This window comes from Ixodes scapularis, unplaced genomic scaffold (assembly GCF_016920785.2).
Source record: "Ixodes scapularis isolate PalLabHiFi unplaced genomic scaffold, ASM1692078v2 PGA_scaffold6__148_contigs__length_123643588, whole genome shotgun sequence".
In the NCBI taxonomy this organism is placed as follows: domain Eukaryota; kingdom Metazoa; phylum Arthropoda; class Arachnida; order Ixodida; family Ixodidae; genus Ixodes; species Ixodes scapularis.
In genome coordinates this window covers 6,689,646-6,715,460 of record NW_024609881.1, presented here as the reverse complement: position 1 = coordinate 6,715,460, position 25,815 = coordinate 6,689,646, and the positions used below count along the sequence as shown (strand labels likewise).

The following is a 25,815-nucleotide window of genomic DNA, read 5'->3' as shown; positions in this document are numbered from 1 at the left end:
CACAAAAAATGTAATCAGCTTGGACGTAACAGATGAAAAAAGTACAGAGCTTCAAGCAGTTTTTTTTGTCGATTACATTTTGGTATAGACTAACAAAGAACCGAGACGACCAAGATGCGCAGCACTAGCTAGAGAATTATTTATTGTTGCAACTCGCACCAGTTACACAAATCTGGACGACCCGTGCACTTAGAATGCTCCAGGCAAAAATATGAATGGAACTCAAGCTGGAAAGCATCACAAGTTGTCACAGGCACTTATTTAGCCAGTCTGCCTGTGAACGTCGATTTCGTCACTATTCTTGCCCTGGACTAGCACCATAATCACAAAGTCACTAAACGATTGTACTTGATTGAGAAACACTGCATTCGGTGCAGACGTAGTTTTCTTCCTGCTCTGGACAGTAACAAAAAATTTGAGGGATGTATTTTCGCCCACAAAATTGTATTTAATTACAATTGTATTTGAAATACCCACGTTTCAGTATTTAAATACAAACGTAAAATACATTACCCAATTTGTAATTAAATACATCTGCAAAATACACAAAGTATTTGAAATACGTATTTCATATACTTGTATTTGAAATACTGCCCATCCCTGCTTCCAGTGAATACATGTCACGTGCTCGAGCAGCCTATTTTTGAAATATTTCCAGCGCCAAGACGACGCAATCGAGGGGAATAGAAACATACAAAAAGGCTCGAAGTACACCTAAGCACTTCTTATGAGTTGTGATTGCCAAAGCATGAATGTCGTTCTTGCGCGCGTCCTCGTGAAGTTTCCGCGCCTCGGTGCTGCAGGGATCGGCTGGCACGCTCGGGTGGCCGCCGCCCAAGCGCGCCAGCCGATTGCTTTTGCCGGCGCGCAGGCACACAGCGCCATGGGGTGGCGCTGATTAGAACTGACCCGCGGCGGCCTCCCTCGGCTTCGTTTACTTGCCGTTTTGAGTGGCTTCAAACCTGGGATGCCTCAGATCGCGGCTTCCCGAATTTATCTGGCGTTTGGCGCATCTGATGACGTCGGCTGGCTCCATAAAAGAGCTAATGCTTTCGCATTAAAAACAAAAGTACCTCAGTACCTCGGTCTTATGGCCCCCAAGTGCATGCGGTTTCTGGTCGGCACATCTACTCGGATCCCTGTGGGCGATAGCTCAAACACCCGTCTAGACGTCTCTCCGCTTCGGCGATTTCCTAAGTTCAGCAAGAACATTCAACTGCTCTGGCGGGCGTTGAGGCACGAAACGGGTCTATTACGAAGCAGCTTCTAAGCAACACATGGAAGGCAAGTGGCAAGATCTGCATGACGTGGCCCACTCAGAAAACGACTTGAAAAACAAGAGCGTCTCTCGTGGAAAACGTGGGAAACCGAGCCCTTGACGGGCTACCACTGGCAACTCGTCGAAGTGGCCTGCGACCGAAGTGGCGCCGTTCACGACCATGACAGGCAGAAGACTTTATCAGGCAGCTGCAATGCATGTGGTGTCCACGCATATATATAATTCATCGTGCATCATAAATATTACGATTTACACCCATTTCAATTTAACAGTAAGGACCGAGGTAAAAAAAAAAAAAAAAACGCGCTAGAACGCTTAACTAATTCTCCGCCCCCATATATTCCAGAGGAGCAGCGTGACAGGGATAGTCGAGCGAAGTACAGATAATTTAATACTCGGCGCTCAGCGAACACTCAACTCTATAAAAACATACAAGAATCTGAACAGCGAACGATTTAAACAACACGGTTTAATAATCGAAGCATTAACGCCTAAATGAAAATATGTGCATAGCGTTTCTTAACTTTCGAAGATTTGTGGTGTCCATGGTGACCATAATTGAAGTACTGCAGCCAATTATATTTTTTCTTACACCCCGTGCGTGTGCGTGTGTGTGTGTTTTGTCGCCGTGCAGGCCCAGTGCGTTTTATGGTGAACGTGATGCGCGTGTCGGGCGAGTTCGAGGTGTGCGAGGCCGGCACGGTGGCCGCGAGCGGCCGCATCTTCCTGGCCGAGGACCGGCAGAAGCTTTTGGACCACGAGGTGCCCTCTGGGCCCCCGGAGTCCATGACCTTTGACCTCGACGCCAAAGACATCTACAAGGAGCTGCGCCTCCGGGGGTACGAGTACTCGGGAAGCTTCCAGGGCATCTTGAAGGCCGACATCCTGCGTAAGTCGGAAAGGGTGGGGATTTGGTGCCACGAGTGTGCCTCGGGCTCATGTGAGGGGCACGGTGCTTATCCGGTCCGAGGTCATTGGTAGGACTGGTTCACACACTTGCGACTTCTTACGAGGGGATTACGAGCCTTCGCCATAAGTGACGACAGAGAACACACTTGCATGCCGGCCTTATCTATGAAGAATCCCTGGAAGTGCACTGGACTGGAGCGAAGGTTTCGTGGTATTTGCGAGATTTGAGAGATCAAATGTAGATACTATCACTGAGACTTCTCGTTTATAACATTTTGAAAATGTTTTCGAGCCAACAAGGGAATAATGATGAGCGAAAAAAATTAATTACTGTGCAGGAATCGCAAGTGTTCCACGTGGCTCCAGTGTTTTCTCTCAAGAGATCACAAGAAACTGTAACGCACTCTGTCGTAAGCAGTAGCATGTATGTAAAGGAGCATTTACGACGAGATGCTTCATTCGATTTGTGCGTGTCATTTTAAAATAGTAGTCTCTACCATTTTGTTGATCGAGTGCAACTGTGTGCCCGTTGATACAGACCCCTACGGCAAACTCAAGTGGGAGGACAACTGGGTGACCTTTCTGGACAGCATGCTCCAGTTCAGCGTTCTCAGCAACCCTGTGCGCTCTTTCAACCTGCCCGTCAGGATCCACTCGTGCAAAGTGGACCCGGCCGTCCACGCCAAGGTCGTCGGTGGAGCGGGAGACCAAGGTGGGTGGCTCAGCACGACGCTGACGTAGCTCATTGCAACGCCTCGGAGCGACAATGGCAGCTTGGCGCACCTTGAAGCAACACCCAGCGAACCCGGGACTGTGCTTTACGTGGGGAGCTAGCGGTCGAAAAAAAAAAAGAAAAAGTTAATTGGGGGGTAAAGAAATTTTTAAAGAAGCATTAGGAAGGGTTTACTCAGGGATGGGCAGTATTTCAAATGCAAGTATTTGAAATACGTACTTTAAACACTTTGTGTATTTTGCATTTGTATTTAATTACAAATTGGGTAATGTATTTGGATGTGTAATTAAATACTAAAACGTGGGTATTTTAAATACAGTTGTAATTAAGTACAATTTTGTGAGCGAAAATACATCCCTCAAATTTATTGTCACTGTCCAGAGTATGAAGAAAACTACGTTCCGCAGCACCGAATGCAGTGTTCACGTTCACAGGCAGACTGGCTAAATAAGTGCCTGTGACAACTTGGGATGTTTTCCAGCCTGATTTCCATTCATATTTTGCCTGGAACATTATAAATGCGCGGGTCGTCCAGATTTTCGTAACTGGTGCGAGTTGCAACAATAGAAAATTATCTAGCTAGTGCTGCGCGTCTTGGTCGTCTCTGTTCTTTGTTGGTCTATACCAAAATGCAATCGACAAAAAAAGCAGCTTGAAGCTCTGTACGTTTTTCACCTATTACGTCCAAGCTGATTACATTTTTTGTGATTATATTTCTATTACGTTACTAGAGCCTCGCACACTAACTCCCGAGTGTGCGATCCAAAATTAAAATGATATACCCAGAAACCCGTTGCAGGTGCCCTGAAGTCGCTGACGCAAATTTTGAGGAATATATTTGGAAAAGTATTTGGAGGAGACCAAATACATTTGGATGTATTTGTATCTTGTACTTAAATGCTTTTTTTGGAAATGTAATTAGATCTGTAATTAAATACATTTTTGACGAAGTATTTTGTACTTGTATTTCGATACATATTTGCATGTATTTTGCCCATCCCTGGTTTACTGTTTATAGAAGGTTTATTATCATTACCTGTACCGTGTGTCTATGCATTCATCTAACATTCCTGTCACGCAGCAATGAGATGCTGACATAATCTGAGCCAGTAATCTAGTACATACGGTAGCATCGATCTACGATGGGGATGTAAAATGCACCGGAAAATCCGGCGCCTGCACATAAAGAGCTAACAGTTTCAACGGAGGTGTATTTTAATTGGGGACGCATTCCTCTGAAATGTCTCGCCGCAGCCACATTCCTGAGAAAAATTCCTGCATTCTTGAAGACTAAAAAAAAAAAAAAAAAAAAATTACCACTGGGTGGGCGCGTTACGTCCGTACTCCGGGACGAAAGAGTTTGACGCTCCTTTCACTAAACAGAAAGGAGTGCCACCGGAGACGGACACTCGAGCGCGCTCTTCGTGCACCGAGTATTTCTCAGAGCGCGAGTGACTTCTTCGCGTTCCGTGACGTCCCGTCCACAAACAAGATGGCTGCGCTGTTGTCGAGACCACCGAGACGAAAGGCGCAGCCGGACCACTGCCCCTTTTTAGTTGATTAATACTTCTTCCAGCGGGTAAAAACGATTTGTTTTGAAAGCCCAGAGAGAAATGAGCGTTCCGGAAAAGGTTTGTTCGTGCATTTCGCCTGAAAACGAATTTATCTATCAAACGGTAGCGTGCCGATAGCACAGCGGCAGGAATGTTGTCGAGATGAAGAGACATGCGGACCACTACCCTTTTATAATGCTTAGCCCAGTGAATAAAGATGCTTCGATTAGAAAGCCGAAACACCAGTTAGCGTTGAGGAAGAAGTTTGGTCATGCGTCTTGACTGAAAACCAATTGATCTGTCAAACGAGAGATATGCTCAAAGCGAGTCTTCAAACCTTTTAGGAATGTTACAACGTCCGTAGAAACTTCATAACGTCGCTGCCTCTTTTACTTTAATCTCTGCCTCTCCACACAGGCCAAAATAATTTATCTTCGAAAAAATGTCGGCTTCTGCCACCCGTTTCCACGAGATGCCGGGCTCATCATAACCGTGCGGTCGGAAGCACCTCGTGTGGCTCGTCGATAGTTTCGGTGTGTTTCACTGCTGTACGCCATGCGCCATTTAGTTGCTGCGCTCGGAGTATGAAACTCGGAGCTTCGGAGTAGCAGTAAAGGAGCGCGGACTTAACGCGCCCACTCACTAGCGATGCCCTTCTTTTATTTCAGCACGTTTCCTGATTCTACGGTCGTCTTTGAAAAAAGGGTGATACAGTATGTGTATAATAGGGTGCCCGCCTGAACACAGCAGGCTGGCTCGCTACTAACCAAATTGTGTTTCGAAAACCAGACACAGAAATACAGGCGAGAATGCCGCGATTCTTTGATGTCTCTGACGATCACGGTGATAGCGGCGCTTCAACACAGACTGCAGTGCGATCTCTCCCTTGACAACCTGCGTCGCCTGCTAAGGCCTCCTCTCGCCTTGGGAGTTGGGATACTTGGTTCCCTCAACTTGCTACATCCGTAGGCAGTCCCTCGTTCAAGGACTTTACTCTCGCGCGGACCGTCTCCCCGCCTCGCACTTTTGGCTCACCCCACGGAAGCAATTACCCGACCCTCGTGGTTGCTCAGATATCCAAAACAAACACAAAAACAAAAAAAACTTAGCTGTAAAAAAAAAACAAAAAAACTAGAAGAAATGTTTTGTCTTTTGAGAAACACCATTGCACAAAATTGAAGCAAAACGAAGAAGCTGGCTGGCTGAGTGGACAAAAACAGCGCACTGCGCGTTCCCGCGCATTGCCAACACGTGAGTGCAGTATGGGAGAGTCCCAAGGGAAACGACCAAGCAGGGGTAGCGAAGAGATCTCCCCGACTGTGCTATGCGGACCCCAGGTGCCGGCTTTCTTTTTCTTCCCATTTCTCGGAGCTGCCGCGTCGTCCGCAGTTGCCTGACACTTTGCTTAACTTCGTAATTTTTTTCTAGAATTTCTTGGGAAGACGGATGGGAGGGGAGAGAGATGGGAAGGTGACAGGGTGAAGGTATTGTTCAGTAGGCCTTCAGCCAAACGCACGGGGGCTCAGCATATTGCCCACATTTCCTGGAAAATGTCAGCGGGTGCTCACGCCCCCGTTGCTCCCCCCTCCCCGATTCCCGGCTAGTTTAATGCAATACTGGCACCTCTAGTTCAGTGTTAAAGTGTGCTAAATAGATGAGCATTATGAACAACAAATAGCGCCAAGGACAGACAAGAACACAAAGATGGGACAAGTGCTAGACTCGCCCTCGTTCTCTCTTTCCTGTCCTTCTCTGTCCTTCATGTTATTCATTGTTCAAGACTAGTTGCTCGGTGGAACCCCTCGGTGTAACATGCAGTAGCTTCGTGCGACGCCATATGTCTTAGACCGAAGTTAAAAAACTGCACGCAGGTATCGTACTCTGACATTAAACCAGGTATACATGGGAGGGGGGGGGGGCGACCTCAAGCCAGTTTCATCTACATACACTTCGTAACACTGCAAGCCCAAGCACGATATCTGCGCTATTTCACATTTTACTTCTAAGGCTATTGGTGGGCATCTAATTCTACCAGATAGGTTTGTGCTCCTAAACAGAACCTGCCACCACAATAGCATATTGGATATCTCCCTAATGAAAATCGCTTTGATGGGGAATTCAAAACAATTTTAAAGGGTGTGAAGGGGACTTCAGGAATTCCTGACATGTTGGAAGGTGACTAACAGGCTGTAGTTGAGTTTGTTGGTGCATAATACAAAAAAACGACAGCTGAACTTGGAAAATAGAATATAAAGAGGGAAAGAGACAAGCATACCGCTGTATGTTTGAAAGGGGCACCAGTATTTGCTGGTGGGTTCATTGGCCCCGTCAGAGGCTCTCCTGAAATGTCTGAAGTGCCCTTTACAATGCCTTGAAATGTCTGAAAGCCTGTCACGAACTTTTCTAGTGGTGTCAGGAGAACCTTCAGGCTTTTTGAGGTGTCTGTGGGCCACGGCTTAGGTGGAGAAAACACATTTCGCAGAATGAGAACAAAGCTACATATTGTTCGCGAAGGGGAAAAAATAAGCATTTGGAGAATGTCGACCGTATGAGTGTACGGTCAGACTTTTATTACTGTTATTCTATCAAACACGACTGGGCTGCTGGACCCGTCTGTCACTGGCCGGGTGTTCGGTCGCCAAGGGGGCTACGGGGGGCGACCGCCCCATGTGGAGAATTGACGAGGCGCGGGACGAGTGTTGTCGGCCGAGCGGCGTTTTGAGGCGAACAAGCTTTACTTGTTGCACTAATAATAATAAAAAAGGGCAAGCCGAGAGCAGCGCGTTGCCCGAGAACAGGGGCGCGGGGGAGATTGCGAGGGCGAAGCGGCAGCGACTCGTCCCGGTTACCGGTTCCTCCACGGGGGACGGTTCCCAAAAAAGGAGAAAATAAACAGAACCATTTTGCTTTTCACCAGAGTCGGAAGTCCTCTCTTTTTCGTCATCGTCAAAAACTCGAACAGGCAACTCAAATTGTCCCCCCCCCCCCATCTTTTACAACGCCTACACGCACACACTGCGCTTCTCTCTGTCCGGCAATCGGCAATGGGGAGAGGGTGCAGAACCGCCAGGGCCGGGCAACCTGCTTCTCCAGTGGTAGGCGGGAGAGAGTAGTGTGAGGACGCCGGGGAAGTCAGGAGGCCGCTATAGCCATTTTCTTTCCACTCGTGGGCGGTTTGTTTCTTACCGCCGTGGATATCTGGAACGGACCGGTTTCCTCCAGAAAGGTGAGCATGACTTTGAGGGCTCGCATCTTGTTCTCTTGGGCTCTTGGGCGCTCGAGCGGCGCCTTCAGCACCGCTCGAGCGCCATCGTGTTCAGCACATTCAAGGATATGGTGGCCGGTGTCAGCCTACCCGCCGCAAGCCTGGCAGTCGGGATCAGCGTCCCACTGCAAGTAGTGCCTGCATACCGGGATCATGGCTCTGTGGGTCCTGAGACGGTGGATGACGGCCGCTTTCCCGCCTTGTTTCTTGCGCCTCTTCTTCCGTCCGGCTTCACAAGCATCCCGCGAGCGAAAAATACGCCGAAGACGCCGCTCCGACGGTATCGTGGACGAAACCGTGACTGTGCTCGGGATTTCTCAACGGTGACGGGTGCTGCTTGCGAGTTCGTGATTTTCGCTAAACGTGCTTACTAAGACTGTGTATATGTACTACGTGAGGTACACCTGCTCGGTTTTCTTAGTTGAACTACCGTACATCTGGAATTTACTCAGCGGCATTGTGAGTACTTTGAAAGATATTTTTCTTTGTGATAAAGAAGTCAGTTGTCCGTGTTTGATGTGATCTCTTTCGTCTACAGCTGCTTGCGCCCGGGTTTGAACAAGCGTTGGTTTTTATCATATTTTTGAGTTTTAATATGCATGTGAAACTCAATGTCCGCAATAAACTTCAAATAACGTTTTGAACTGCATTTTTGTCTATGGTTCACAGTCATTTGGGCGCCTAAAGGGTTGATGGGCTAAGGGGTTTGAGTTGAAGGGTCGGACGGGTTGACGGGCTGTAGGGCTGGAGGGTTTTTCTGCGGGGTATGCCTGAAGGGTTTTTCTTAGGGTAGTTTTGAAGGATTTTGAAGGCCTGTGAGGTCCCATAATCCTTCAAGGTTGATGGGCCCCTGAGAATTATTTTCAATAGGGCTGCCCTTTCTTTCTAAGAAACACGCACAAAAAATGGCGATCACTACTTTGTGAAACAGTGCTGCACCGTGCACATTCTTGCCAATATCATTAGGGTGCACAGTTTTCTCAGGAACTATGTTCGAGGTATATTTTTGCAAACTAGCTAATAGCTCCGCCTTTCACGCTTCTTGCGAAGGAGTGGACGTGTTCTACGAGAAGTACCTCAACGCCTTCCGCACCGGCGGCGTGGCCATCAAGGGCCTCGAAGCAAACGTGGTGCCCCGCCGGGCCATGCAGCAGGAGGCATTTCTTGAGGAGTACCAGTTCGTGCCGTACCTGGACGACGAGTCGGCTGGCCGCCAGCGCGAGGCCGCGGTCCTCGAATATGTCGAGGTCTGCAGCAGCGTGGCCCGCCGCGTGCTCGAATCGTCCGGAAAGAACAAGGTTCAGATCTCGGACATAATGAACAGGTTTCGCGAGGCTCCCGAGCAGGTTTTGAACAAGTACCTGGAGAGCCTGGCAGAGAACCACGGGCTGTTGCGCGTCCTGGCCAGCATCCAGAACGAGGCCAAGAGCTCGGCGGGCTCCCTGGTGACCACGGTCCAGTCGGCTCTGGCGGCCCACAAGGAGGACCTCGAGAGGGACCTCCTCAACACGGCCCTCCTGAAGGAGGACCCACTGCGGCACCTCCTGGACGTGGTCGTCGAGAACACCGGCGTCAAGAGGCTAAAAGTCCTCGAAATGGCCGCGGATGCGGTCCCCTTGCTCCTGGCGCCCCGGGTATCCGCTCTCCTGGCGCTATCCCACATCCTCCTCAAGATGGACCTGACGATTGCACATCCGCAGCCGGATGTCTTGACGGAAGAGCAAGTTCCGGAAGACGCCAAGAAGATGGCCTGGGATGTGGCATCTCCGCCACAGACCGCCCTTGCCGAGGCTGACCTCCTGGTAGCCCGTGACGCAGCCAGCAGCGAGGCGCTAGAGGCGCTCATGGACGCGCTCGCGGCTCACTCGAGGGAGGGCGGCTTCGTTCTGCTGTCTCTGCGGACCGCGCTCACGCCCGCCGAGATGTTCCTGTCGAATGTGGGCAAGGTGCCGCTCAGGGTGCACTCTCGAGACTTCGTCGAGGCTTCCTTCAGAAAGCGCGGCTTCCGGGTTGTGTGCCTCCGATCCAACAATTTGTCTGCGCTCCTGCTGTTCAGGAAAGGGTCGGCGACGCCGGCCGGTGCAGAAAAGCAGGCGGTAATCCGGGTCGGAAGTGGCAGGTTCGACTGGGTGGAAGAAATCAAAGCCAAGGCGATCGAGTACCAGGAGCGGCCGGCGGGCGAGAACGTCTGGCTGGTGGCCGAGGACGTGGGCACCAGCGGGGTCGTCGGGCTCACCAACTGCCTCAGGCAGGAGACTGGAGGGGACCACATCAGGTGGGCAGTCCACGTTGCGGAAGCGAACGGTTCCGGCAGTGTGCAAGCGTCCGAGAGAGGTTTCGGTTGATCGTTAAAGTTCCACAGGCTGCTTAAGTGTACCTAACCCTGGTCTTATCAAGCATAGTGTAAGCTGACAGTTAGGTTGAAAGTCTCCTGTTACATTTGACACAGGCATAACGATGTCCTTGAGACTTCTTTCTACCTATAAAACACGTTCTTCAGAGCGTGGCTTGTAATTTAGACATCCCGCTTGAAGCGAATCTGTTTTTTCAACTGCCTTCGCTTAATCCATTGTTCTTTCATTGTGTTATTCATTGGCTATTTTGGTGTAGTGAATTCTTGCATCCCCATATACCTGTAAGATCATTCAGGCATAGTCTACTGTTTTTAATTCCAAGGTGTTATACTCGCTTTGGTTACGTAGAAACGTTTATGTTCCTAATGCGGAGGGCAAGTTCGTCTGCTTCTTGCGCAGGGGGTAGCGGTGACGTCAGAACGCCGAGCCCTGATTGGCTGATCGCGACCCCCCTATCTGAACGTCGTCTGCTTCTTTGCAACGTCGTCTGCTCGCAACGTCGTCTGCGTCTGTCTTACCTTTCCTGCGACTTTCAGAAGTGCAGAGGCCAGATTCACGAAACGAATTTACGCCAAAAATGTGCGTAAGACAGAACTTAAGAAGAAATTCGTATTCACGAAACAAAATTTTCGTAAGTTTTGAGCAGGTTACGACGAAATCCTACGACAGTTCCGAAGCTGTCTTACGCACTTCTTACAATCAAATCAGCATGGCCGACAGCGTCGCGGTCGCGACGACCCACGGACATTTATTTTTCTACGTGCGCTTCTCACGCGTCCGGACTTCAAGCAGCAGCAAGAAAAAAGTAAAAAGTACTTGAAACAGACCACGACGAACAAGAACGCTGGATCCAGAAACACCCGGGAAAAGCTCCAACGGCCACGATTCCACTGAACGCGACCAAGCGAGCACGGCAGTTAGGCCTAGCAGACACTTCGCGACTCGGCGACCGTCTGCCCATGACCGGCTGGTGTGCTGAATGGAATATGCCCGCGCGACCCTTGTGAACCCTTCCCGTATTACACGCACGTTGTACACGCACTTTAGTTCGATATATCCCATATTTCGCTATATGAAAACCGGGCCTACCGCAAATTTTTAAGGCCGGGCGTTGTAATGAACAATTATTTTCTTGACACTACGCTAAACACGCGCTTTAAAAAATTCTTAAGCGGACCGAAAAAAAAAATAACAACGAGAACGTTTTAGGCGGGCTAACTGCTGGAACAAGAAATATTTCTTGAACTGTTTATTCCGCGACGACGTTTGCACAACCAGAGCACCAAGGCGCGCGTGGAAAGAAAAATCTTAGCGTTTTAGCTGATTGTGAAACTTTTTCGTCTGGGTTTAGACCCAAAATCTTCAGTACAACAATCGTGTCCTCGAAAGAAATGGGATTTTGCTGCCGTGACACCAGAGTACGGCCACAACCAGCGGAACTGCACAGAGACGAAAAAGAGAGCCGCGCAAAGCAGCCGAGCCGCAGCGTGGATTACTGCTTGCACACGAATGCCGCGGCGTCTCCAGCCGCGAAGGCCCCATGATTGCAGGCCCCAGAAGTTTGATGATCGCTAAAATCTACCCTGCGCCAAGGAACCATTTCCAGCTTGTCAAGGAATGACAAAGACTGTTGCCATTTCCCGCGTAAACCGGATTAGCACGCGGAAGTCAAAAGAAAAAAGAGCTAACAAACGAAACTTGGCGGTTAAGAAGCCGCCGACGCGGTCTCTGAATGGCTTTAGGCACTGACAGAATGAGAACGGCAGGGCGCGTCTTTCGAACATTCGGCCTTCAGCACTCGTTCCGTGCCTTCCGTCGTGCTCTACCATGCACGCGCACGCTCGTGATGCACGAGATGTTGGAGCATCGTCGGATGCAGGGAGCTCGCTCTGGAGACTAGCAATGAAACTCCTCCCTGCCCTTGTCATTTTGTCGCCGACTGTAGTGACGGAGCGAGACAGCACCGTTTCTCGGCGCAGGGTCTAAAATACAAACGGCCGCAGTTCACACCCGCACGACAGAACGACAAGACAGCCATGGGCTGCAGCCGCGTAAACAAACGTGACTCGAATGGACAAGCGACCGTTGTAGTGACGTCGTCCGGTAAGGGACGAGGTCACTCCTTACGACGGCACATGGGCGAAAAGTTCTACCACAAGAACGGTAACATTAGGGGCCGATTCCAGTAAGACTGGTTTCGATGCCCGGATTACGTATCTTCCGTGAAATGGATGCACGTCGAACGGTTGGTGTTCCGTGCTCTGGCTCGAGTAAACAAAGACAGTAGCTCGTGACAGAGATGATATCTTTTGGCTCTGTGTTGCTATCACCCGAATATTAGTGGAAGCAAGTGCACGTGTTTGTTCTTTTATTTTTCGTAACTACTCCAGGTGCAACCGGTTGCCAGGGGCATTTGCCGTGTGTAAGCTAGAGAGCCTAGATTGAAGAGAGGGTTCATCTCAAACCATGGGGAGCGTCTTTGATTTGATCGCGAATGCCTCCTGCGAGTGCCTCCTGATGCCAAGTGCGCATGCACTGCGCGTGGAGAGGAGGAAAGCAGGCGGAACCATTTGCCGACAATCGACGTGGTCGTCACCGCCTCGCCCGCTCGTATTGCAAGTGGGGTCCGTAAGCCACATGACCGCGATCGAGCAGTTGGAAACCCTCCATGATCTCGGCTCTCCAGTATGCCTTTCCGCGGTCACCTGCATGCCGAGCACGCCTCGGACTAAGTGCAATAAATACAATCGCTATCAAGACTGGACCCCGTCTCGACGGCTTACTCTTGGCCCTCAGCCGGCACCCCTTGCCTGTGGACGGAGCACGCGGTCCTCAACGTGCAGACCCGGGGTGACCTGTCGAGCCTGCTGTGGTTTGAAAGCCCCCTGCGGTACCGGCCGGCCTCGGACGACCGGGTGCTGTGCAGCGTTTACTACGCGCCCCTCAACTTTCGCGACGTCATGCTGGCCACAGGCAAGCTGGCCCCGGACGCCCTCCCCGGTGGGTGCATGTCGCTCAGCAACGCTGCGGATCGCTTTTAGTTCTTTTTAGATGGGTGATGTCTCCCGCGGGGACGGACGTAAATAGATCCTTTCCGAAATTCAGCTCCGCCATTTTGATCACTATCGTCTTCCGTGGGATGGGATACTAATGCAAACGACTTTATTTTCGTGGGCTCCGTACTTCGCGAATTTCACGTGTCAGCTGCTTCGGCAGTACTGGCAATCAGAGTGCCGGGTCTTCCAATTCAGAATTTTAACGCCTTTCAGAGTTGAATTCGGAGGATCCGATGTTACTGTCCCACAGACCAGCTATAAGTCATCCGATTCTAAATCCGAAACCGCCAGAATGTTCTGTAGGGGGATGCATGAAAATAAAATTGAATAAAAAAAAAGGTGACAACTTTTTGCCGTCAGTATTTTTATTCGATACTTCTAAATCTTAGAAGCTTGGGTGCATTGTACGCGCTCCCGCTAGATAATTGAGAACACCCCGCGCATTGACCTTCGCTTCGAAAACGAAACCCGGCCTCTGGGAAGCACGTTTTGAGTAAAAATCGACAGTCAAATGGTTAAAGTGCAGCTGTTTGGGCTTTTGCACATTCTTCCCTCCTCGAGCTAACGGGTGCACCACTTTCATCTTCGAAACCGACAAGAAGGGTCGCGCGATGCGTCTTGAGATGCAGGCAATCTAGCGACGTCGGAGTGCGTGCTGGGGCTGGAGTTCTCCGGGCGGGACCCCTCGGGGCGCCGGGTGATGGGCTTGGTGGTGGCCGGGGGCATGGCGACCGCCGTGGCGGTCGACCCGGACTTCCTGTGGGAGGTGCCGGCGGACTGGAGCCTGGAGGAGGCGGCGACGGTGCCAGTGGCCTACTCGACGGCCTACTACGCCCTGCTGGTGCGGGGCACCATGCTTCCCGGGGAGGCCCTTCTGGTGCACTCGGGCAGCGGAGGCGTCGGCATGGCCGCAATCTCCATCGCCCTCTCCATGGACTGTACCGTCTTCACCACCGTCGGTGGGTGGGACCCTCCTCACTTAAATACCCCGCGTAGGGGCAAGAGTCGCGGGTGCCGACGTCGGCGGTCTTGAGACAAGAAAACGAGAGCAAAGGAAGAGGAGAAAAAGAATGCGAATGATTAGTTGGACGTGTTCACTTCGCTGCGACGAGTCCAAAATGTTAGATTGGTCGTCAACATTATCTATTTTGTAGACATTGCACGACGTCGGCGTTTTTTTGCGAAATAAGCTAGAAACGTGTTGGATACAGATCTTACGGAGGACGTTTTGCTGGCGAGATGGGCCCATCGGGACCACATACTGGGACCACTAATGTCCATGTCTATGCCCCGCTGTTACAAAGGGGCCAGAACGAATGGGACCTTTACATTGCTGTACAAGAAGGCAGGAAAAAGCTGCTAAAGCGAACGAAACCCAACAAAACGTCCGAAGATAAGGTCACTGTACGCTTTGACAAAGTGAAAAAAAAAGACCAACTGTAGGCATGGGATAAAAACAAGAATGACATCACTCCCCTGCCTGGAAGTAGTACCCAAGAATGACCGCGACCAAAAGCTGTTACTAAAACGTCTGCAATAGAAATACTAAATGTTAGCGCATGAAGCTTGTTCAATACACTGGAAAAGCCTGAGGCGATGCCTAATAAAAAAAGACCGTCATAAAATTTCTGATGGTTCATCAGGCTGATGGCCTGTCGTATTTTGGGACATTGATGGTTTATTGGTGTGATGGTCTGTCGTATTTTGGGATATCTGACGGCTTAATGATTTAATGGTCTCTTGGTCGGTATGAATTTCTAATCGCACATATGAACGACAGGAAACAAACATTCCATTAGAGTCAGTTGTGAACTTTATTCTGTTCCCATTATTGTTTCATAAAGGAACATCCGAAGCGTTAGGGTACTTTCCGAATTCCCTGTAGGAACCTGAAAGCAAAGTTTGTATTTAGGTTATGGCATGTTATTTTTCTTTCTACTTATAAATGATTCAACGTTGAAATATTAATTTGCAAAAACTAAACGGGAGAGAAAATGCGTTTAATCCACTCACTACTCTCGAGACTCCACGACGCGCAGCAACTTCATCGGTGTCCGTTACCCCCGTGGCTATCTTCACTCTCCCCATCGTCTATGCTGGGCATGACGGCTTCGTGCGACAGCGTGGAATCCACTAAGCCTCGTCGGCCCGAGAATGCAGCAAGCGTCGTATTATCGCATTCGCAGCTTTGTAAACGTTTTTCCTCGCAAACATTTAGTTCACAGTACACGTACACCTAGTATATGAATTTCCTATCAAGCAAAATTAGTTTTTCGGCACATTCTCTGCCACTTAGATCGTAAACATGACATAATTGACATTCAAAGCGGATCAACAAATTGTTTCGCCAACGGATGATAAAACAATTCAAAACAAAACTATGGTTGCAAAAACATACCTGAGTTTATAAGAAGTTATCTTCGTTGCCTTTCCAGTATCCTAGGACAACTGTTGAGGCGAATTATCACGGATTGAACACCCTAATATTGAGCCACGCCGCTGTCAGATTACCACATCGAATGCAATTCACGCCTGGGCGACGACATGAGATCATCAGCGCCTTCCCTGGGCCACTGCTGGAACCTCCCGAATATAGTCAGGTTCTTTCCACCACTGAAAGGTGTCATGTGAAACGCCATCAGCGTTTTCGCGTTCTGGTGGTCTATCGAGATATTCTGATGGTCTCACCCGGGCAACATCAAAACGTTTTGGAAGTCTGTCGGTCACCACAAGAAACGTTTTGACGGTCTCTGAGCTACAAACAGAAGCCTGTAACGGTCAATCAGCCGCCATCAGGCAAGGTTTGATGGTCTATCAGGCACCATCAAGTAAGCCTCTCGGACCATCGACAGTTAATTACGATGTTATAAGCGCGGTTACAAGTACTGTGTTAATACATATACGGCAAAAAAAACGTACTTAAGACGGTTGTTTGGAGTTTTATAACATATTATTCGTAAAGTTCGTCGACATGTCGGCCTGAGACAGACGTTCTTCAAGTCTTGAAAAAGGTCTGTCTCGGGCGCCGTTCATAACGGACCATCCGGTGCCGTTATGAACTTCTGGTGACCGTCAAACTCTTTTGATGGTCCACCAGGGAAGTCCGATGGACCATTAGCTGCCATTGGAGCCCCTGACGGACCACCAAAAAACTTTCGATGGTCCATCAGGGAAGTCTGGTGGAGCATCAGGTGCCATTGCAGCTCCTGACGGACCATCAAAACGCCTTTGTTGGTCCGTCAGACGCTATCAGTGAAGTCTTATGGACCATCATATCCCTTTAATGGTCTAATTCGAAGGTCTGATGGACCATCAGGCGCCATCAAGTAGGTCTTGTGGGGCATCAAGGAAGCCTGATGGGAAATCAGAGAAGTTTGATGGGCCAACAAAAAAGTTTGATGGACCATCAAGAAAGTTTGATGGACCATCAAAAAAGTTTGATGGACCATCAGATTTTCTCGATGGTCTTTTCGATCAGGATAACCATGATTCACGAACCGGACGTGATGATAGTGACAGGAACCTGGCTTTCGTCGCGTATTCAAAATAACGAGCTTGATATACCAAACTACTCTGTAATAAAAAAATATCGACAGTCGCGCGGTGGAGGGGAGGCTATCTTGTACAAAATATGGCTTAAAGCCACGCAGATCCCGGACGTGACAGACATGGAGTCATTATGGTGCAAACTTTGGTTTAAATGATTTCACCCTTTATGTTCGTCTGCTTACAGGCCTTCCAAGAATCTGCGATTTTTTCTGGCGTTTTGAATACCTAGATGCAACCGGACGTTCAACTAAGGGATAAAATAATAAGGGCGTGAGATTTCAACCTCCTCAAATTGCTTGGCCCGAACCTCAAGACCCTTTGGCATGTCTTGTCGCAATAAATACTATGTGCGACATTTGATTGAGTTATCAGTTGACCCAGATTGTGTCAGACTTTACACGTACAAAGGCTTCGCGCAGAGTGTCCCGGACCTGATATTTGTGAGACTACTTTCTAAAAGAGCTAGACGTGGACACCGTTGACGGCATATCTGACCGTGAGATTGTGGCAGTCTCGCTAAGACTAGATGCTGTGCCAAAATGTACCAGCGAGGTTATTCAAGTTTTCGATTTTAATCATGCTAATGACGTGGCCATCCTGGATTGTTTCAACTTTCACTTTGACATTTCCTATGAACTATTCCTGCGATCAAATACTTCCACAAATTACCTTTGCAATTTCTTCAAGTCATATGGTTTTTCATTGTATGAACACCTATATTTCAACTAAAACCAAAAGAACCGCTCAGCGAAATCCTTGGATATATATAACGTGTGAAATCGTTCATACCAAGCGAGAAACTAACATACTACCAAAACAAACGACGATTAGGAAAAGAGCATAGAAGAACAAATCACGAGCTTAACTAAAGAACATGCGAGTGAAATAAGGTGTGCCAAAAAGAAGTTTTACAACGACAGTCTTCATTCCTTTATGAGAACACCACCAGATAAGTTATGGAGGCACATAAATCCGCGCAAACGTAAGTAACGCTACAGCAATCGTCAGAAAACCCGGACAAGGCTAACAACTTCAATGACTACTTCCTTTCAGTCTTAACACATGACAACGACGTTGTGTCACCCTTCATGGATAGGCAATTGCAAGGTACCGTAGGCAGCATCACAATTTCTGAGGACTTCATGCTCTGTCTTCTTAATCTTGACCCTAAAAAACTGCCGGGCCAGATAACATTACAAACCCGTTTCTGATAAGGTACGCAGAATAGATATCAAAATACTTATCACTAATATTTAGGAAATCGCTACATGAATCAAACATTCCACCCGACTGGAAGGAAGCTAAAGTTATTTCAATTCATAAATCGAGCAACAGAGGAAGCATTTCAAATTATAGACCGATTTCAGTTACATCAACGTGTTGCAAATTATGGGACATGTTATCCTAAAGAATATAGCTGCTTTCGTAGAAGAAAACAACGTGTTAGATATGTGCCAGCATGGTTCTCGATCCGGCTTGTCAGCCGTAACTGAGTGAATTGAAAGCGTGCACGTACCTCGTTTATAAATCGTAAAAGCAAGGCGGATATCACATTTCTAGATCTGTCAAAATCATTTGACAGGGTCTCCCATAATAAACTACTTTTCAAATTAACTGAAATTTTAGGCGACAGAGAAGTTGTAAATTGGATTAAGGACTGACTACCTCTCTGGATAATCCCAGTTGGTGAAAATTAGCGGAAATAGCTCAAGTAATAAGTCAGTGTGCTCCGGAGTACCTCAGTGTTCAGTACTTTTTCCGCCTCCCTTCCTGCTCTTTAATAATGATATAACTGATAACATCGCCATCAACGTTAGACTTTTTGCAGACGATTGTATAATACATTCTGAAATAGCGAATGCTTCGGACCACTTAACATTACAAAGCGCTTGGACAAGATCTTAGACTGGTGTAAAAAATGGCAGATGGTTAGTAACGGAGACAACACAGTAGCCATGTCCATAAGTAGGAGGGAAAATATAAGGATTCATTCTTATAAGATCAACTCAAACATAATACAAGACGTGCACGAGTTCAGGTACGTGGGGGGCATGCACATAAACGCAGTGGTCAAAAAAGCACCGACGTACTTTCGGTGCATAAGAAGGCGACAAAAATACGCATCCCCCGATACTAAACTCTTGACCTACACAACACTTCCCCCGCCTGTGCTTGAATATACTAGCCCTGTTCGGTTCCCCTTCACAAGAATTAACATACAAAACTTGGACGAAGTGCAGAGGCTCGCTATAAGGTTCATTACCAATAAAATTGGCACGCGTTATTCACCATCTGAGCTGTGTAGAGGGCTCAGGGTGCAGCCACTAGAAAAGAAAAGCTAAGCTCACGAGATTGAAACTAATTTACCAAAAACCCAATAACTTGACTAAAATAAAAAAAAATCCAACTTCCTTATTCCCCACGATGGAAGAGCAAGCCATTCGAACATAAGAAAATTATTCGAGGAGTTCCAACCTAAAAATAATTGCTTTATATTTTCATATTTTCTGCTAGCAGTGTAGGATTGGTACGGTTTGCCTGAAACACGTTGTCCACGCCAGCTCACTAACACAGTTCAGGAATGGTGTCGAAGCGCTCTTGATGCGAAAATACCATGTCTCATCCACTCCGTTTTTTTCATGTTTGTTGACCCCTGTTTTCTGTTTCCTGTTTTCTCTGTGCTGTGTTTTCTCTGTTTTCTTTGTGCTAGCACAGAGAAAACAGAGAAAACATCCACACATGCATAAACACAGCTGTGTTTATGCATGTGTGGATTTGCACCACCCTATAAAAATCATACAATGAGGGTTAGTAGTATTGGTAAATAAATAAAAAAATAAAAGAATAAATAAATAAATAAATAATAGAACCTCATTGATACGTTCCCGGTTTTTACGTTTTTCCGCCTTTTACGTTCAAAACCGCCGGTCCCAGCGAGCCTCCAGCACTTAAGGGCCATGTTTTTTTTCCCTTTTTTGTTCATATCGCGGTCCTTTCAGATACTCATCAAAGAGGTTCTACTGCAGGATATTAACTCTATGGCCCAACCAGGCTGCCTGCTGTTTAGTTTTGCTGAGTTTTTTTTTTTTCGAGGCGACTGCGAACCATTTACTGTATTTCCCAGCCTATAGTCCACGCCCGGTGTATAGATCAACGTGCCTTTTACATGCAAGTCCATGTTTGCTTACACCAAGTGACGGCACTACACGTGTGCAGAAACCAGATTAGCAGGACGTGAAGTGTCTGGGCCTGCACCATTCCGACATTGGCGACACCTCGGCGGCACGGCGTAGGAGCCGTGCACTGGTGTGTAGTCTGAAGGGACGAAGTTCGGTTGAAAAAGAAAATATTTTCCTTAGATCGCCTGTACCTGGTGCCCAGTCTGCGTGTAAAAAATTCTCAGGCAAAGCACATCTTGGCAGGTGCCTGCTTCATTAGCTCACAAAAAAAACTTATATGACACATTAATCACCGTTAGCCTATACTCAGTCATTAAAAAATACACATCTCACGTCTTATCGTAATAAACCACCAGAAAAACAGAACTTTATGTATAGTCCTCCTGTAGATAGTCTGCACTGCATAAAAGTTTAACATTTAAACATGTATAGTGTATTCATCATAATGTAACACCCAAGGCTATGGTGCGAAAAAATTAAGAAACTTAAGTCGAAGAAAAAAAAAAACTGTAGGAGCACGTCTCAAACGCAGCTAAAAATGTTTATCTTTCTCGCTCATTATATACACCCGGTGTTGATATCGCCTACTTCTTGACGGATGCACTCTTAATGGAAACAACAACCGAATGACCTTTTTAACATATTCACTCGTACTCTCGCAAAATATTCACACGTATTCTACTTGTCGTGTAGAATTTTGGAAAATGGTCACTGCAAGAACGAACTATGGCACACAAATGCTTAAAGGGAAGGTGGGGCACTTCTACATTAAAAAAAAACGTTTGAATTGCGTTCATTCGCCCTTTAGAATAACACGTATCAAAATTATATTTCGATGCGACGCGCCGGAGAGCCACAAGAGCAATTTCAAAATAGGGCTGAAGCCCCGCCTCCCTAGCCTTGGGCAGCCAAAAGATCCGTCGATGACGTCACGGACAGCGACTGTCTTTCGCGTTTTTCTCGCGTTTAACAATACTTACGCAGCAAATGGTTTGGGTATTCGGGTTCACGGGGTAAAAATACACTAGAATTCACTTCTAACTCATTTTTTCTAAGAAGCTCCGTAGCTTCCCTTTAAACATACTATCCCAAAAATGCTTAACCTACTTGAAGATGAAGGATTAGAATTCAGTACATTGTCCGTTAGAAAAAATCAACTGATTTTTTCCGTAATAGAATTTAGGTATGAACCATACTTTTTGGGTCTCATAACGTCTGTCTGCAAATGATCACTTTTTATGTTATAGCTGATGATAAAATATATTGTCTGAAACACGCTTTGTTAAATTGCGGTAATAAAAACTCTTAAGTGTTTTTCTTTCTTTCTTTTTTTTTGAGTTGTTGCTATAGGTGCCTTGGAGCCGGTCAAGGACTTGTCAAGCTATGCCACACAGCTTTTTCATTTATTTATTTTATTTATTTATTTATACATGCTGCTAGCTGTCGTTTGGCAGCCAAGGCAGGAGAGGGCACACAAGGCAACACGCAAGAAGAAAACCACATCACAGGCTAGTGAAAGAAAAAGCATCTAGGACTGCACATCTAAGATATAACGCTGTAATAATGAGGCAAACTCCTGAACGGACGAGACATTGGCATTGTTGGCAGGGAGGCTATTCCATTCGTTAATGGTTCGTACGAAAAAGTAGTTTTTTAAACATTGGGTTCTGCTGTAAGGTACCACAATTGTGTTCGAGTGCTTGTGTCGTGTGTGACGGGATGTGTTAAATTGCATCAATCTGTCGAATGAAAGGCGAGATGAGTCATGTACAATGGTATACAAAAGCTTTAGACGATTAATTTTGCGCCGGGTTGAAAGAAGCTCAATTTTCGACCTATTGTACAAGTTAGTGATAGAGCTCATTCTTCTGTATTCGTTGTAAATGAAGCGCAGTGCTTTCTTCTGTACCTCCTCGAGTCGATCAATATTAAGTTTAGTTGCAGGGTCCCAAACGACATCCGCGTATTCTAAGACAGGTCGTATTACTGTGGTGTAGATTGCAAGTTTGGTTGCAGGGGTACAGTGCTTCAGCCGCCTCTTTAATGACCATAGCTTTGCTGATGCCCTCTGAGCAGTCCAGGACATGCGGCTACTCCAACTGAGGTTCGAGGAGATAATGACACCTAAGTATTTGAATTCGTGCACAACCTATAAATGGGAGTTTTGTATACAGTAGTTTAATTTCAAGGGTGACCTCTTGCGCGTTACTCTCATTCGTACACTTTTCGAGCTGTTTAGCAACATTTGCCATTCGTTACACCATTGAGAAATTGAACACAGGTACTTGTTCAAATTAAGTTGGCCATTGCTTGAAGCTATTTCAGTAAAAAGCACACAGTAATCTGCAAAAAACAGGAAGTGCATACGCTCGTCAACCGTCAAATCGTTTAGAAAAACAAGAAAGAGCAGTGGGCCCAGCACCGATCCTTGTGGAATGCCCGAGATAACTGATACAAATGAACAACAAGCCCCACCTACTTCAACCAACTGGTGACGGATGCTCAAGTATGAATCCAACCATCGCAAAAGCTTATCGTTTTTTAGAATCACTCTTAGCTTGATAAGTAGTTCGCTGTGTGACACGCGGTCAAAAGCCTTGGCGAAATCTAGGAATACTACATCCATTTGCCCCCCCCCCCTTTTTGGTCAACGACTTTTGCAAGTTCATTTACTCTATAAAGGAGCTGAGTTACCGTAGAGTAGCCACGCCGGACACCATGCTGGCTCTCTGATAAAAAATTATTCGTTTCAAAATGTGACATGAGGTGACTAAATAAAAAGTGCTCTAGAACCTTGCTGCACAAGCAGAGCAAGGAAACGGGCCTGTAATTCGATGCGTCATGTTTATCTCCTTTCTTATGAATGGGTATAACTTTTGCCACTTTACACCGTTTAGGTACCACCCCTCTCTCTGGAGATCTGCTATAAATTAGAAAAAGAAATTTAGAACACTACTCAGCGTACCTTTTTAAAAAATAACATTAGGAATTTCGTCTGGACCGCAAGACTTTTTTGTATTCAAATTTAGTAACGCAGAGAAGATTCCCTCCTCTCATAGTTGTATGTCTGGTACATGAGCGAGTTTAATCGAGAACACAGGAACGAAGTTGTCACTTGTGGTGTACACAGAGGCGGAGTAGTCGTTAAATATCTTCGCGATTGAACTAGTATCAACAGATTCTCTCCCATGATGAATGATCTTGTTAACTGAGTGTCTTTAACCCGCTATATGCCTCCAAAACTTCTGGGAATCGTTACGAAGGAAGTTCGACATTTTAACGTTGAAATACTCATACTTGGAATTCTTAATGAATGTTCTCAATTTATGACGTAAGACAGTTAATTATATTTCGTTTCCTCGTTTTCTGCTTAGCCTATTGGCTTTCCTTTTGATTTTTAAAATCTCCCTCGTGATCCATAGGTTATTCTTTTTTGTTCGCTTCCTACGACATGGCACAAATCTTGTGCTTTTAAAAAGTGCACCATAGTTCGTCTACATCGCATCCCGGAACTGAAGCCTGTGGGATTTTGCTAGCTACCAACTAACACAGGTACCGATAGAGTAACCAAAGGGTTGTCTCAACAGCGGCGATATCTCAAAGGAGACGTCAAACCTAGTAGCCCGCGGTCCCCACATCTCCGCGGCAATGTAGACGAACGTTTAGGGCTACATTACCGCGGGTCGGTTCGATTAATTACCTCCGTCGGTGCCAATGATCGTCTACCTTGTCTCACTCTTTCGAATATAGCGGAAGAGAAGACACACGTACCAGAGTAAGGACAGAGTCCAAGAGCATTTATTGGAACACTCTTAAAATGAACTACTATGTCCCCATCCAAAATGCCCCCCGCGCCGGCAAGGTAAGAAAAGGTCCTTACCTGGCCAGACGCGGGGTTCCGGAGAGCCAAGACCGGGGAAGCATCGGAGAAGTCGCCGACGCACGTCCTATCTCTTTCGCGGTCACCCGGACGAGTCCCTTTCCCGAAAGCGGGAAAACAGGAGGCGAAACCTCCTCGCCGGTCAGCAGTGATCCGCATCCGAGCGGGGGGACGGAAAGAGGTCCCCCCGGGAGAGAGTGAGAGGAGAGCCCCCCAAGCCAGGCGGCCCTCTGCCTCACGAACAGGACGGAGCTCACGGCGAAGAAGGCCGAGCGTTCCGACCCGCGGCCGTTATCACAGCCATCGGGGAAGGGAGACCAGAGGAATCCCCACATCCCCCCCTCCTTAAAACGGTAGGTGGGTCTCAAGAAAGAATAAAGGAGGCCCACCTGCTCTCATAAAATAATATATCTCTCTGTGCACCCCCAAACATATACACGCGACACCCAGCGCGCGTCTCACGCACCAGGCCGAAGAAAAGGAAAGTTCCAGCTCCAAGCACTTGACAGTCGCCGCCACAGCACGGCAGAGCATCACAGGCACCGCGCTGACGCCGCTGGACCCAGGTGTCGCGGTACGAGCTGGCCTGCAGTGGGGGCAGTCAGGCGGTCGTGAAGGCGGCAGCACCAAAAAAAAGACCGACGACCGCCGCCCACCAGCGGAGACCAGCTGGGGAAGTCCCAGACACGCTGCCCGGGGGGTTCGGCGCCATCTCGGCCGCAGTGGGCTGGTGAAGGGGGGTGGACGACCTCGGAGCAGACCTGGGAAGTCGAAATGCGCCAGCAGCCAACACGCCCAGAGCCGGCCGTAGACCTCCCGAAAGGGAAGAAAGGGCGCCGCCGCCTCCAAACGAGGGGACGCGCGCAACCGACGCTCGCCTGCCTCAGGCCGCAAAGGCGGCAAAACGGACAGGGGCAAACGACAAACAAAAACCACAAAAAAGGTGGCCAGTTTGTCAACGGTGACAGGAACATGCCAGAGTGACCCGATTCGACACCGGAAGAAGAAGCCATAAAAAGAGGGCCCCACCGTTCGAAACGCGTCCACATTCCAAGCAAACTAATTGAGTTCGCTTAATGTGGGCCCCGGGGAGAGAGCTTCTAGGAAAAACGCCGAGTTCTCAATCCTTTGCACAGGCAGCTAACACAGAGGCTGCCCACACTACCCGGTTTTATAGTTACCGGAAGAGTCCGTTGACTATAAGTGGCCAAAAACAGATAACAGTCTGCAGCTGGCCCGTCTTCTGAAGTCGAGGTAAAGAGATACGGGGACTTCGAAGGGGCGGATAGAAAGAAACCGCCATGCATGCGCGTCTGCGAGCGGGGAAGATGCAAGTTCCCGCGCAAAATAGCCGCCATCTTGCTCCCCACGGAGGAAGACAAAAGGGGCCGCAGCTCACACGCTCAAACCTGCCAGCTTCGCCAAATATTTGAGCTAGCTAGCTTACCGAAGGTAGAAAAACATGTCTTGCACTCGATACGGCTTGATCAAGGGCTCACAACGGTGTGGACCCTTCTTTTGAGGCAAGGCCAGGTTTCAGAGCAACGTAACTGCTAAGAGTCTTAGAGTCACTCTTCCACCTGGATCACGCGAGTCTGACAGATATCGCCAAAGGGCGCTCTGGCTACATGGCGCCCGGGTTTCAGAGCAACATAACCTCCGAAAGTCTTAGAGTCACTCGTCCACCCAGATACTGTCACAGTGCGCCTCAGACCGCGTAGCGCCACCACCATGAACGCAAAACTAGTGTCGTTCTTGGAAAACAACAACAGGCTGCGGAATACGTTGGCATCAAGCAGATACAAATCTTTCCCGAAGAAAACCCTCCGCGCCCACTGCAATACCAGCAGTGAATCCAGCGCGCGCGTCAACAGTATGCGAACTGCTTCTCGACGCCGACGGTTACGCGGCCCGGCTCCCGGAGCCCGTCAGTAGCAGTACCAGCTACTTATCGACGTTATTGGCAGGCGTACCGTCCGACTCTAAATGAGTGTCCGCGACTACTCCGAGTCAAAGAAAACGCGAATATTTACATTCCCAGATTGCACTGCTGATCCT

The 25,815-nt window shown here is 48.0% G+C and overlaps 1 protein-coding gene across 1 annotated transcript in view; it reads left to right on the top strand.

Annotated features, from left to right (window-relative positions):
• LOC8041029 (fatty acid synthase-like) overlaps positions 1 to 25,815 on the top strand; it is a 198,433-nt gene that overhangs the window by 105,796 nt on the left and 66,822 nt on the right. Inside the window, 5 exon segments of the mRNA XM_040220578.3 lie at positions 1,914 to 2,168; positions 2,727 to 2,900; positions 8,790 to 10,082; positions 12,890 to 13,093; positions 13,779 to 14,108. Of these exon segments, the coding sequence (XP_040076512.1) occupies positions 1,914 to 2,168; positions 2,727 to 2,900; positions 8,790 to 10,082; positions 12,890 to 13,093; positions 13,779 to 14,108 (2,256 nt within the window).